The 13,608-nt window shown below is 44.6% G+C and overlaps 1 protein-coding gene across 1 annotated transcript in view; it reads left to right on the top strand.

The window, feature by feature from the left end:
- Window positions 1-13,608, top strand: part of notch3 (notch receptor 3) — a 224,337-nt gene that overhangs the window by 24,913 nt on the left and 185,816 nt on the right. The window contains exon 2 of the mRNA XM_072248347.1: window positions 6,560-6,641. Within this exon, the coding sequence (XP_072104448.1) occupies window positions 6,560-6,641 (82 nt within the window). The remainder of the gene's footprint in view (window positions 1-6,559; window positions 6,642-13,608) is intronic.

Below are 13,608 nucleotides of genomic sequence, written 5' to 3'. Positions count from 1 at the left end.
CCAACCAGTCGATTATGTAGTGGATGGGAGACATTGTCCAAGATGGCATGCAACTTGGACAGCATCCTCTTTTCAGACACCACCGTGAGAGAGTCCAGTTCCATCCCCACAACATCACTGGCCTTACGAATGAGTTTGTTGATTCTGTTGGTGTCTGCTACCCTCAGCCTGCTGCCCCAGCACAAAACAGCAAACATGATAGCACTGACCACCACAGACTCGTAGAACATCCTTGGTATCGAACACCATCAGGAAAGGCATGACCCCACAAGAGTAAGAAATCCCCTACAGTGATTAAACCTTTAGGCCTGAATGGGACAATTTAAAATTTGTTCTGCTATGGAGGTCTATATGGTAGTAGTATTACATCGTATAGGGTCTGTGTGTGTTGAGATGTTCGATATTGGAGCTTATAGCTAAGTAGGGGGCAGTGTTGTGTATTTAATACTTCAGTAATATTTGATTTGATTAAACATTCTTCATGTAAAGAATTCATTGTGGGTTATATATAAAAGAACACGGATGGCATACCTCATCATGCCACCACATCATGAATGTGTGCCTCGCTAAAAGTAAGTACAAAACTGAGACACCCATTCCAGACTCTGTGTTTTCCTTTCAATTAGTTCTCTGCTTTGGAGTTATGGAAAGTTTTTACCATTAAGTCCATGTGGACAGCATCCACTGCCCTATTCTCATCACAATCCTCTTGGTATCTCATCAAAAAGTTTAACAATTTATAAGACATGATCTCCCCCATGCAAAGCCAAGCTGACTATCTCCAATATGTCTGTGTTTTCCCAGATGTGAGTAGATACCTTTTCCAGTAATTTCCCCACCACTGACACAAGGTTCACCTGCCTTTGATTTGTCTCAACTGCCATTCTTAATCAGAGGAACAACACTAGTTATTATCCAATCCTCTGAGACTTTGCCAGTTACTGGAGAATATATGAAGGTTTCTAAGTAAGAGGGAATAGAGAAATTACTTGCTAACTTGAAGGGAACCTGAAGGGTAGTTAATTTAAGGCTGGGATCAATCAGGGACTAAAATGGTCCCTTATGGAGGCAAAGAGCAAAAGCTGAGGCATTGGATTGGCAAACAGGATGCTGCCAATGTTACTGGGATGGGGGGGGTGAGAAGGAAGCTCGTAGTGACATTGGATATAACAAAAATAAAAGGAGGGTGTGTACAATATTGGCAATGTCCACAACATAGTAAAATTCTGTGGTTTGTGTGGGTGGTATCTTTCGTTATTCTTAGAAACACCAAATCATGCATGCAGTGTAGGAAAAGTGGCCTGTCAGTTCTCTGCTGATGTCTTATAGTGCTGTCTCAACATTCTCATGTTCCTCTTTTTCTGAAGCATGACTAAATATTCTTTCTTGACGATCCAATTCTCTTTGGAATTTCAGATTGCCTGTGTTCCCAATGCTCTTACAGATAAGAACATGCTTACAGCGTGCAGAAGAAAGAAATTTCTCCACCTAACTTGAGCACCTGCCATCATATCATTGTTCCTCACTTTAAGTTGGAGTTTGTAAGGTCTTTGACAATTCAGTGATGGGAAGGGACTTGCACCATTTGCCCGACTACAATTATTTTGATCTTGCACAAATTTCTCATCTTTGTTTCTGAGTAATGTGACTCGTCCGGAGGAGAGAGAGTAGCACGCTGTGCGTGCGCAGCCCTCTGGTGAAAAATGATATTGTATCCGTTAAATAGGGGCCGTGGACAATTCTGATTTGATGGAAACAGATGTGAAAGCACAGAGGAACATATGGAGAAATTTCTGAAACGCCAGTTCGCTGCTGCTGTTACTGCGCGGTCGGGAATCTTCTGGAGGGAAGGCCTCAAAATACCAGGCTTTGCCTGCTGTTGGTGACCGAGATTGAGGTCCAATCGTTCGGACAGAGATGGCGCTCAGTACTCGGTGTCGGAGAGCTGATCGGAAGCTCGAAGTTTTCCGATGACTCAGAGTCGGATTGTGGTCGGGCATGGCAGGGAGAGTTTTTCTTCTTTCTCCCGCCTGCGTGAGATGTGGGATGTTTGAGAGACTTTGAACTTTTTACTGTGCTCATGGACTTCTTCACTAAGTTATGGTATTGTTGCACTGTTGTAACTATATGTTATAATTATGTGGTTTCGTTAGTTTTTTCAGTCTTGGTCTGTCCTGTGTTTTGTGATATCACACCGGAGGAAATATTGTATCATTTCTTAATGCATGCATTACTAAATGACAATAAAAGAGGACTGCGTGTCTTCAAAATCTAATCTAAAGTAGAGCTCCCCATCAGTGAGCACATTTACAAGGAGCGCAGCAGCAACAAAGCACCATCCATCATCAGAATCCTGCCATCCAGGCTGTGCTTGCTACTAACATCAGGCAGGAGGTACAGAAGCCTCGTGTCCCACACCACCAGATTCAGGAACAGTTATTACTCTACAGCCACCATGCTCCTGAACAAACATGGATAACTTCACTCACCTGATTCTACAACCTATAGGCTCACTTTCAAGCCTCTACAAGTCATATTCTCAGTATTATTTGTTTATATTTTTATTTATTATTGGCAGATTTTGATTTCTTTTGCATACAGCATGTTTGCCAGTCCTTATTATGTGTGCCTTTTTGTAAGCTTTATTGTATTTCTTTATTTTTCACTGAATGCCTGCAAGAAAATGAATCTCAGGATATTATATAGTGACATATATGTACATTGATAAAATATTCACTTTGAACTTCGAGTGGAAGATGTAATCAGCCAGACTGTTACAGAAAATGAAAATTAAAAAAAAACTGCGGATAGTGGATATCTGAAATAAAAGACGCTTGAAAAGGAAAGCATTTATCCCTGGAATGATGCTGGTAATTCTGCGCCTGCTCTCAATATTTTTGCATGCTTCCTAAAGTGTGGTGAACAGATTTGGATGCACTATTTCAGCTGGGGCCTGTGGTGCACAATCTCAGATTCAGATTTATTTTAAAGATTCGATTAGCTTCATTTGTCATGTGAACATCGGAAAATAGAATGAGATGTGCTGTTTGCATCAAATCAAATCAGTGAGGATTGTTCTAGAGGAATCCAGCAAGTGTCTCCGCACTTCCAGCTCCAACAAAGCTTGCCTGAGACTCACTAACCTTAACTGTACCTCTTTGGAGTGTGGGTGGAGACTGGAGCACCCAGAGAAACGTACAAACTCCTTCCGGATTGCAGTGGAAGTCGTGCCGGATGATTTCTGTAAAGCGTTGCACTAATCATTATGCTACCTACATACAACAGCGGGAAGTGAACCCTGATTGTGTTAACTGCTATGTTACTGTGCCACCACGTTGAATCATACGTGAACAGCGTCCTTTGCGCTGACAAGAACGTATGTGTTGGGTGCAGCCTGTAAGAGTCGGCACCAACACGGCATGCCTACGGTAACTCCCTGCTTTTGTACTGTAATGTGACTGGAAATTATGGAGCTTGTGGCCTCAATCTTTCAAATCTCTTTCGATATGGAGAGTTGCAGAATTTGCATGGGAGGGGTTTAAACTGGCAATTCAAGGAGGTTCAGTTTAAAATGACCCTGTAGATATGGGGAAACCTTTAAGAACAATAAACAGGCATGGAATTAATTGTATAGGTAAACTACAGAGGAAATATCAAAGATGGCATGTTTGGTTATTAAAGGAATCTTTTACTTACTGAAGGTATCTTTCTCATAATGACAAGGGAAACTTGGTTGAGTGTGTGTGTGTGTGTGTCTCAGGACTTTCAAAAGACATTTGACAAGGAACCACACAAAAGGAAAAACGACAGAATTGAAGAAGACATTAAGGGGCAGTGAGAAGAGAGTTATGATTGATGCAGGGGAGACTACAGTTATGTGTCGAGAGGCTTCTATTAGGACCTCTGCTGTTTTTGATCACATGTTAATCGGAGTCTTGAGTTGACAGGACATGGTTCCAAAGTCTGCAGATGGCATGTAGGTTCAAAATGCAATGGAGGATTGATGCCTACTTAAAAGGATGGGGGTAGGAGGGGAAGGAGATGGAGAAAAGAGAGAGGAAGAGAAAGGAAGATAAGAGGGAGTGAAAGAGAGGCTAGAGAGAAAGGTTGTATTAAACACCTGATATTAGTTTCATAGCACCATGAAAGCCTTAGTACCATCTGATTCTAAAATTAGTTTAACTGACTGCATGATGCTCTTGCTACTGTACAGCACATTTGCCCATAAGGATATGGTAACACATATGGCGGTCCTGTTAAAAGACCAGGCACAGAGCAGAGGAAGTTTAACAGGGGAGATTAACACCAATCTGCAGATGCTGGAAATTTGAAGTAAACCCACAGAAAATGCTGGCAAAAAAAAAAAAATCCTATGAACTTTGAGTTCTGGTGCGAAGTCTGAGACCTGAAACATTTACTGTTTCTTTTTCCACAGAAGCTGCCTGACCTGCTGCGTTTTTCCAGCATTTCCTGTTTGTTCTTATTTAAGTGAAAAGTGATGCCTTTTGTCTGTGATAATGAAGACAGCCACAAAATCAATGATAGAGTTTTATTGAGGCTGCAGCAGCAGGGAGATTGGGAGAGGCATGCACACACTGACTCTCGAAGTTGGCAGCACAAGTCAAAGAAATCCTGGGCTTTATCAATTGATAAGAAACTGGAGAAATGTGTTACTTCTGGGTTCTACTCTTTAGCAAATGGCCTTGGGTGCAGAAGTGATTTCCTTGAATAGCATGAGTAACTGTTGGAGCAGGAGAAATGAGAGGGCCATGTGACCTAGGATTAGGGCATTCAGCCCACCAGGTCTGCTCCTCCATTCCATCATGGCTAATTTATTATTCCCCTCAGCCCCACTCTCCTGCATCCTTGATGCCCAAGAACTTATCAAACTCTGCCTTAAATATACCTAATCACCTGGCCTCCACAGCTGTCGGGGGCAATGAATTCCAGGGATTCACTACCCTCTCGGTAAAGAAATTCCTCCTCACCTGAATTCTAAAGGGATGTCCTTGAATTCTGCAGCTGTGCCTTTTGGTCCGAGATTCCTCCACTATAGGAAACATCCTCTCCACATCCACACTATCTAGGCTGTTCAATATTTGATAGGTTGCAATGAGAGGAGATTTGATTGATGTTTACAAATAGCGAAGGCTTCCATTGCATTGTTTGCAGCGGCTGAAGGGTTGGTTATGAGAGTACACAATTTAAGAAGCTGGTTATCGTGTGGAAAACAGCTTTACTGTATTTTTTTTATCAGGAAAAGTGTTGATAGTAACATTCAATCAAAAGGTAGGCTAAAACAGCAGAGTAGGTGAATGCAACGAGTTGAGTAACTCTACTCAGGAGTTGACACTGGAGAAAATGGACCAGATGTCCTATTCTGTGCCATATCCGGTTATGATTCTGGGTTGTTACTTGTTATACAGCATCTTCCAGTAGACAGGAAATGAAGGGAAATGTTTTCCACACACGGACATCTGGAACACACTACCCAAAAAGTGGAAGCAGACTCGATAAGAATGCTCAGAAAGTGTTGGGTACTTTCATGATTAGGACTGATTTACAGGGTTATGAGGAAAATGCTGGAGCGTGGGACCTAGTTTGACCCCTTGTTCTGAGCCAGTGGAAGCACGTCCAGATGATTAACCTTTCTCTGGGTTGTAAAAACTGATTCCAGCTGCTGTGTGGATCAGTGGGTTTCCTGGTAAGGGTGTGTGCATGTGTCTTATAATGTTTCATCAAGAGGAATTGTGTACTTGTTTCTGTCTCGCTTTTCTCCTTTTCTCTTCCCCTCCCAATTCCTTTTCTCTTGTCCCCTTGCACTCCCTTCCCCTCATCGTTCCCTCCCACTCCCTTCCCTCCCCTCATCGTTCCCGCCCACTCCCTTCCCTCATCGTTCCCGCCCACTCCCTTCCCTCATCGTTCCCGCCCACTCCCTTCCCTCATCGTTCCCTCCCACTCCCTTCCCTCATCGTTCCCTCCCACTCCCTTCCCTCATCGTTCCCTCCCACTCCCTTCCCTCATCGTTCCCTCCCACTCCATTCCCTCATCGTTCCCTCCCACTTCATTCCCTCATAGTTCCCTCCCACTCCATTCCCTCATAGTTCCCTCCCACTCCATTCCCTCATCGTTCCCTCCCACTCCCTTCTCCCTTGTCCATTACCACTCCATTCCCTCTCCGGACCTTCCACTCCCTTCCCTTCTCCCCACCCCCTTCTCTCTGCCCCTCCCACCCCCTTCTCGCTTTGCCCCCTCCCACCCCCTTCTCTCTTTCAAACCCCCGCAGCCAGCCCTCTTTCCATTCCTGCAGTACTGTTCATGGGAGACTATGCCCACTATCCTGGCTGATGATCAGACTGGAACCAGCATCACATCCTTTTTCTGCAAACAAAAAAAAACACCCAAGAGGACCATCTGATTATGTGTCATTTGTTTGTGTGATCTTGCAATGCAAGGAATAACACTTCATATGTTCTTGGATCGGGGGCTGTCAGGACTCGGTTTATTCGATATTTTGCCAATTCCATTGAAAGGTGACCGTTCACTCTTTCCCTCGCAGCTCTGCAGTGTGTGGACAACCACCGTCCATGTGAGAACAACGGTCAGTGCATCGGGAGTCCTCACGGGGATGCGTCATGCCTGTAAGTTACCATTTTGATCCGAGACTATTCGATGCGTTTAGATGTATGCAAATATATTTCCTCAATATGTGTTGCATTTTGTCCCACCTGTTCACAATCCCTTCCCCCAGGTGAAACCTATTGAATATTGAAAGGCCTAGAGAGAGCGGATGTTTGCTATACTCTGGGAGACTAGGACCATTGGCACAGCCATCGAATAGAGCAGGGTTCCCAATGTTTTTTTATGCCATGGACCAATAGCGTTAAAGCTGGGACCCCTGGAATAGAGGAGGAACTTCTTTAGCCAGTGGGTGGTGAATCTGTGGAATTCATTGTCACAGGCGGCTGTGGAGGCCAAGTCATTGGGTATATTTGAAGTGGAGGTTGATAGGTTCTCGATTAGCCAGATGAAGAGGGAAGGAGAAATCGATTTTCATGCCGTCGGGTTTGAGGCTACCTAGATGGAATATAAGGTGTTGCTCCTCCACCCTGAAAGTGGCCTCCTTCTGGTAAAGAGGAAGCCACGGACTGACATGTCAGAATGAGAATAGGGATAGAAATTAAAATGGTTGGCCACAGGGAAGTTCCACTTTTGGTAGATGGAGTGGAGGTGCTCGACAAAGTGGTTCTCCAATTTATGACGGGTCTCACTAATGTAGAGGAGGCTGCATCGGGAGCACCAGATACAGTAGGTGACCCCAACAGGTTTGCAGGTGAAGTGTTGCCTCACCTGCAAGGACTGTTTGGGTCCCTAAATGGTGGTGAGGGGGAAGGTGAATGGGCAGGTGTAGCATTTCTGTCCCTTGCAGGGATAGGTGCGAAGAGGGAGATTAGTGGAGGAGAGAGAAAGCAGAGAGTGGGGTGGGGAGTGGATGTAAAGATGTCTGATGGTAGGGTCTTGTCGAAGATGGCAGAAGTTGTGTTCTGGATTCAGAGGCTCATGGTTGGGGTGGTAGGTGAGGACAAGGGGAAGTCTATCCCTGTTAACACAGCGGGAAGATGGGTGGTCACGGATGTCTGGGAAAAGGATGAGGTACCGATGAGGAAGAGGTATAGTCAAGATAGTCATAGGAATTGGTAGGTTTATAAAAGATGTTGGTAGATAGTTTGTTTCCAGAGATGGAGACAGAGAGATCGAGAAATGGCAGAGAGGTGTCAGAAATGGGCCGAGTGAATTTAAAGGCAGGATGGAAGTTGGAGGCAAAGTTGATGAAATTGATGAGCTCAGCATGGGTGCATGAAGCAGCACCAATACTGTCAATGTAACAGAGGAAGAGTTGGGAAGCATTACCAGGGAAGGCTTGGAACATGGACTGTGCTACATTGCCAATGAAGAGGAAGGCATAGCTGGGGCCCGTGCCAGTGCCCATGGCTACCCCCTGAGTTTGGAGAAAGTGGAAGGAGCCAAAGGAGAAATTGTTGGGGGTGAGGACCAGCTCTACCAGATGGAGGAGGGTGGTGGTGGTGGAGGGGAACTGGTTGGGTTTCTTGTTGAGAAAAAAGCGGAGAGCTTTAAGGCCTTCTTGATGGGGAATAGAAGTGTATGGGGACTGAACATCCATGGTGAACATTATATGGACTGGCCATCCATGGCTCCTTTAGATGTGAATTATTTTCTGGCTTTGTGTGGTTGCCAAATGATGGGATTATGATTAATATATCATATTCTCCCATCAAAATTACCGGTGGTGAGCGTAACGCTATTACAGGATCAGCGACTGAGTTCAGTTCCAATGCTGTCTGTAAGGAGTTTTCCTGTCCTCCCCTTGGCCACATGGGCTTCCTCTGGGCGTTCCGGTTTCCTCCCACATTCCAAAGACGTACCGGTTAATTGGTCAATTGGTCACAGAGGTATAATAGAGTAGTTGAGGCATGTTGAGCAGGCAGGGCTTGTTACCATGCTGGATATTTAAACATTTTTTTTTAATAATCTCTTACTTTCCAATGGAAATAATTTCTTGAAAAGCTTCTTAGGGTCAGTGCTTGCCTATAAACCTTTGGGACATTTACCTAAAAGGGTTCTTTCCTCCTCTTTTGAGAGGGCCTTGGGCCAATATTGTGTCCAGTGTGGGGCAAATCAGTGTCAAATGCCTGCTGGTAGAGGTACCCCTATGTCCCCTTCCTGCTGTCAAAACTGGGAGCCATTTGAACCGCCTTTGCTAAATTCAGCGAAGAGTTCAGAAGAAACTTGAGGGAGGGGTGGAGAATGTGGGACTTGTGACCAAACGGAATGGTTGAGCTGGACAGCGGAAATGCAGTTAGGAGTTTCATGAATAAGCACATCTTTCATTCTGCTGTATGGACTATATTGTGTGAAGAGACTGTGTACTGGGGTTCCAATATGGTAAAAGGTGACAGGGTTAAAGCTGCTACTATACACCTCCAGCAATCCAGTTGAATCCTGACCTCTGTGTGGTGTTTGCAGCTTCTCTGTGTGCGTTTCATCCCATTGCTCTGTGTTTTCCTTCCACCTTTCACAAATGTGCAGGTTGTTAGATTCAGATTAGCATTTATCAATCCTTTATCCGTTGTCACGTGCCCCATGTCCCTGGACTTCAGATGTGGAGCAAAGGCCTGTCCTCTTACTCTTCCACGTCACTGTCCCTAAACCCCAATCTGACCTCCAGCTCCTCTCTCTGTCCCCACAAACTCAAACAAACAACTAAGGCCTGTTATAGTGATCAACTAACCTCTAAGTATTGAGTTAATTCACCACCATAGAAAGCCTCTGTTCTGGAGCTGAGTGGTAGAATCCAGGTGAGCAGAGTGGTGGGGTGGGGAAGGAAAAGGGATTTGTGTAGGATTCATATCAGTAATTAGTTGAAGGTCACCACAGAGCTGCTGAGCAGAAAGCCTGGTTTCATGCTGTGTGGCACTGTGACTCTCTGTAAGTGCAACTTGCTGAGAAGATTTTGGAATGTTCCTGAAAGTATCCTGTCGATGGAAGCCTTGTGGCTGTTTACCCCAGCAAGGTGACATGGAGCAGATTTACCTGTGACCATTTCAGCATCTTGGTCTCCAGTCTGTTGACTAACATGAGCATACATCCCACCTCTCCCGGAAGTTCCGGCAGTCTCCCGCATATTGATAGCGACTCCCTGATGCCCGCAAATTATATACAGTATCCCGGAAATCGGTTTTTTTGAGAGGGGGATTGAGAGCAAGCATCCTGATAGGTCTACTTAGCAGAAAGAGAGACCAATCAGTTTTCTCTGTGGGCGGGCTTTACAGTCGACCTCAAAAATAATGACAGTGTTGCTCGCTGCACTGTTTGCAACAGTGACTTTTCTATTGCCCATGGTGGGTTAAGACTGTAAGAGATATGTTGAGGTGAGTTTAACAGGTGTCATTCCTTCATCAGCATAGCTAACGTTATTTAAACTAGCTGGCTGGCTGCTAAGGAGCTACTCTATTTATTTCCTTCGTGATGAGGCCAAGTTCCCTGTAGTCTTGCTTAAAGTTGTAATAGAATAAACATGATAATATAAGTACATATTTTAATGTCACATTTTCTGCATACACCCAACTTGGTTTACAGATTAGACAAAATGACTAAACAAAGTATTACATACACCCTTGGAGGTCGACCGGGCGGGGCGGGGGGGGGGGTGCTACCTCCCTGAAATGAGTTTTTGCAGGGTGAGATGTCTGTATGAGGCAGTGGAATGGGTTTCAGTGAACAAAGTCTGGGCCATTGGAGCTGTCAGTGGTTTCAGTACCAAGGAATACATTTTAACCAGCAGCTTGACCTTATCTAGTCAGAGGCAGGAATTAGTTTCTGTTATTGTAGGACACTAGTTACTGCTTTGTCTTGAGAAACCCACGGTTTTAAAGAAGATACCCGTACATGTTTTTGACCAGTATTCACGATTGAATTGCTAATCCATCACTGGGACCCTTCCAAACGCAAACAATGAATGAACTGTGAGCTGAACAGTTTGTAGTTTTGTGGTGTAAAAACTGGTTTCAGTAGTTCCAACGATTCAGTGAAGTTTCCTGCTGGTTTCAGGTGCATGGGTGGAGGGGGAGTGGAGAAATCGATGTTAAAAGAGATGTTCTTGATCAGTATTGTTTTTACACAGCTTGGAATATCGCTGCAGCGTTGGCGGAGAAAGCGGACATGTTTATACTGCAGATTATTTAATGTCATTTCCAGTACACAAGTGTAGAGGAGAACAAAATAGTTGTTACTCAGGATCCCATGCATAAAAAAACACGTCATAAGATAAAGACAACAATAAAAACACAATACTGTACATATAAATGTAAATACATGAAGATAGATCTGACTGTAGTGTTTAAGAGGCATTTAGACAGACATCTTAACCTGCAGGGAAAGGAGGGATACGGATGATGTGTAGGCAGATAGTTTGTAGTTCATTTTAGCATCATAGTCATCACAGACATTGTGGGTCGAAGGGCCTGTGCTGTACTGATCTTTGTTCAATATCTTGTTCAGCTGAAGCAGGACCCATGCAGTGGAGTCCAGGACTTATCGTGTGTAGAAGTCAGATTTTCCGCTCACTGGCTGCAAATAGCGATTAAATCTGGTTCGCGGGGTTCTGTGGTGTATGGCTTTAAAGATGAATGATTAAGGATATATTTTTTTTGGTGGGGGTGGTGGCGTTTAGCTTCAATATCTGTGCAGACTCTGACATGCCACAGGCAATCCTCCACATTCATTAACAGGAGAGTACACTTGTATGACAGCTGTGTTGAGGGAATGTGTGAAATTGCGGTAATCTGGAGACTGGCTGCGGTTTGGGCATAAACGCCCAGATTCAGTGCATTGAGTTTGTGCTAAAACCATGTCTGTTGTAGGTATCTGTAACTTTGTCCAATACGTTGAGCAAGGATTGAGGTAGACTGTACTACTAAACTTGTAACAGGACCCAGTGTTTTAATTGAATATTAAGAGGCACAGGAATATATTTGGAATCTGCACAGAAGGGAATACAGGGACACACAGTGTTACAGACAGGTGCAGCTGTCTCTGGATAGCTGATTGAATATGGAGAATGGGGAATGGATGATGTTGCCCAGTACTTGGCATTAGTTGGTTGCTGAACAGAAGCTCCTGTAATGCTCCTTGCCAGTCGCCTACTTGGCTCTGGGAAAGGGTGCAGAATTCTGGTTGGAAATGAGAATGCCTCTGGAGAGGTGAAGAAAGTCAGTTGGAAACTGGGGTCGGTTCTGGCCGTCACGTGTGAGTGTCCGACAGAAACACCCTGATGAAGGGTCTCGGCCCGATATGTCGGCTGCTTATTCCTCACCATAGATGCTGCCTGACTGGCTGAGTTCTTCCAGCATCTTGTGTGTGTTGCTCAAGGTTTCGAACATCTGCAGAATCCCTTGTGTTACAGAAACAAAGTTTGGTTTAGCCCCTGGAGGTAGTTTTTAAGCGGGATTGGTGACTGCCCACAATCACTCCCTCTCTGCTGGGGCATCTTTCTGGCAGCACCAATGTAGAGCATGTGGCTAAATGTTTGGGACTATGGTCAGGGTGGCGGGCGGGGGCTGTTGTACGAGGAGTGCCAGGATACATGGCATCAGGAACTGTGGGCTCCCCCATGTGCGCCTACTGCTCCTCTCTCCGAGGCAGTGGCAGTTTAGCATTGAGGATTTTCCTGGTGATAGGAAGGGCGAAGGGGAGAGGTTGGAAGTTGTCAACACTTTGTTGACGGATGCCAAGACGACGAGGGAAAGCGGCGCCCTGAGAGAATTGGAGTTACTTCGATGAGGAATCAGAAACTCTCCTTCCTTCCACTTTCACACTCAGACACAAATTCAGGCCTTCATGTGCTGAGTGAGGGTGTTGATTGTGTTGCTATGAGAGGCCTATCGCTGGTAGTCGAGCCTTTATACGCCTGGAGTCTCTTCTCTCTCACTTCTCTTCAGCCCTCTGCCTCTCCGGCTAAGTTATTTATCCGGGTTTTACCTCCCATGTTTAGCTATCAAGTGTCATCACCTTAAATTTGAGGACGGTGTAAGTGTCACTTTCTTATACCTCAACCATGCTCCAGTTTCAGGAAAACTAAAAATAATCTTGTGTTCAAAATAATTTAAAAATAATATTAGAAATGGTGTTACCCCTAAAAGTATTTTGTTATTACTACAAAACAATCAAGTTTTGAAACCCATTTTCCCCATTAATAACATTCTGTGTTATTAATTTTACAACTTAGTGACACATGAGCAAAAATGGAAATACAAACTCAAAAAAATAGTTTCGAAAAGTATCTTCCATTTGGCCCATCAAGTCTGTCATGGCTCTCAGGGCACATTCATTGGTCCTATTTTCCATCTCATCTCCTTGCAACCTGTTCTCTCCTGCATGTTCATCGACTGCCCCCGATTCCTCTGTCAGTCCCTTACAATAAGACCACTTGACCCAGGAGCTGAATTACCCCATTCGGCCCAACAAGTCTGCTTTGCTGTTTCATCATGGCCGATTTATGATCCCTCTCCACCCCATTCTTCTGCCTTCTCCCCGTAACCTGATTAATCAAGAGCCTAGCAAGCTCTTTCTTAAATATACCCACAGTTGTCTGTGGCAATGAATTCCACAAGAGTCAGCACACTCTGGCTGGAGAAATTTTTCCTGATCTCTGTTCTAGATGGATGTCCTTCAATTCTGAGGCTGTTCCCTCTTGTTCTAGACTCTCCAACTACAGAAAACATGCTCTCCACATCCACTCTAATGAGGTTTCAATGGGATTCCCCTCATTCCTCTAAACCCCAGTGAGTGTAGGCCCAGACCCATCAAATGCTTACTTTCATTCCTAATCATTCTCATGAAACTCCTCTGTCTTCGTTGTCTACCCTGCCGGTTAATTCCCCAAAGAATTCTAACAGATATCTCAGGCGAGATTTCCCCTTTAGAAAACTATGTGGATATTGGGCTATTTTGTCATGTGCCTCTTTGGACTCCAAAACCTCATCCTTAATAAATAGATTCAAGCATCTTCCCAACTAGAAGTCAGGCGGA

This window comes from Mobula birostris, chromosome 32 (assembly GCF_030028105.1).
Source record: "Mobula birostris isolate sMobBir1 chromosome 32, sMobBir1.hap1, whole genome shotgun sequence".
Lineage (NCBI taxonomy): Eukaryota > Metazoa > Chordata > Chondrichthyes > Myliobatiformes > Myliobatidae > Mobula > Mobula birostris.
Note: the sequence above shows the minus strand (reverse complement) of the source record. Positions and strands in the feature narration are given on the sequence as shown.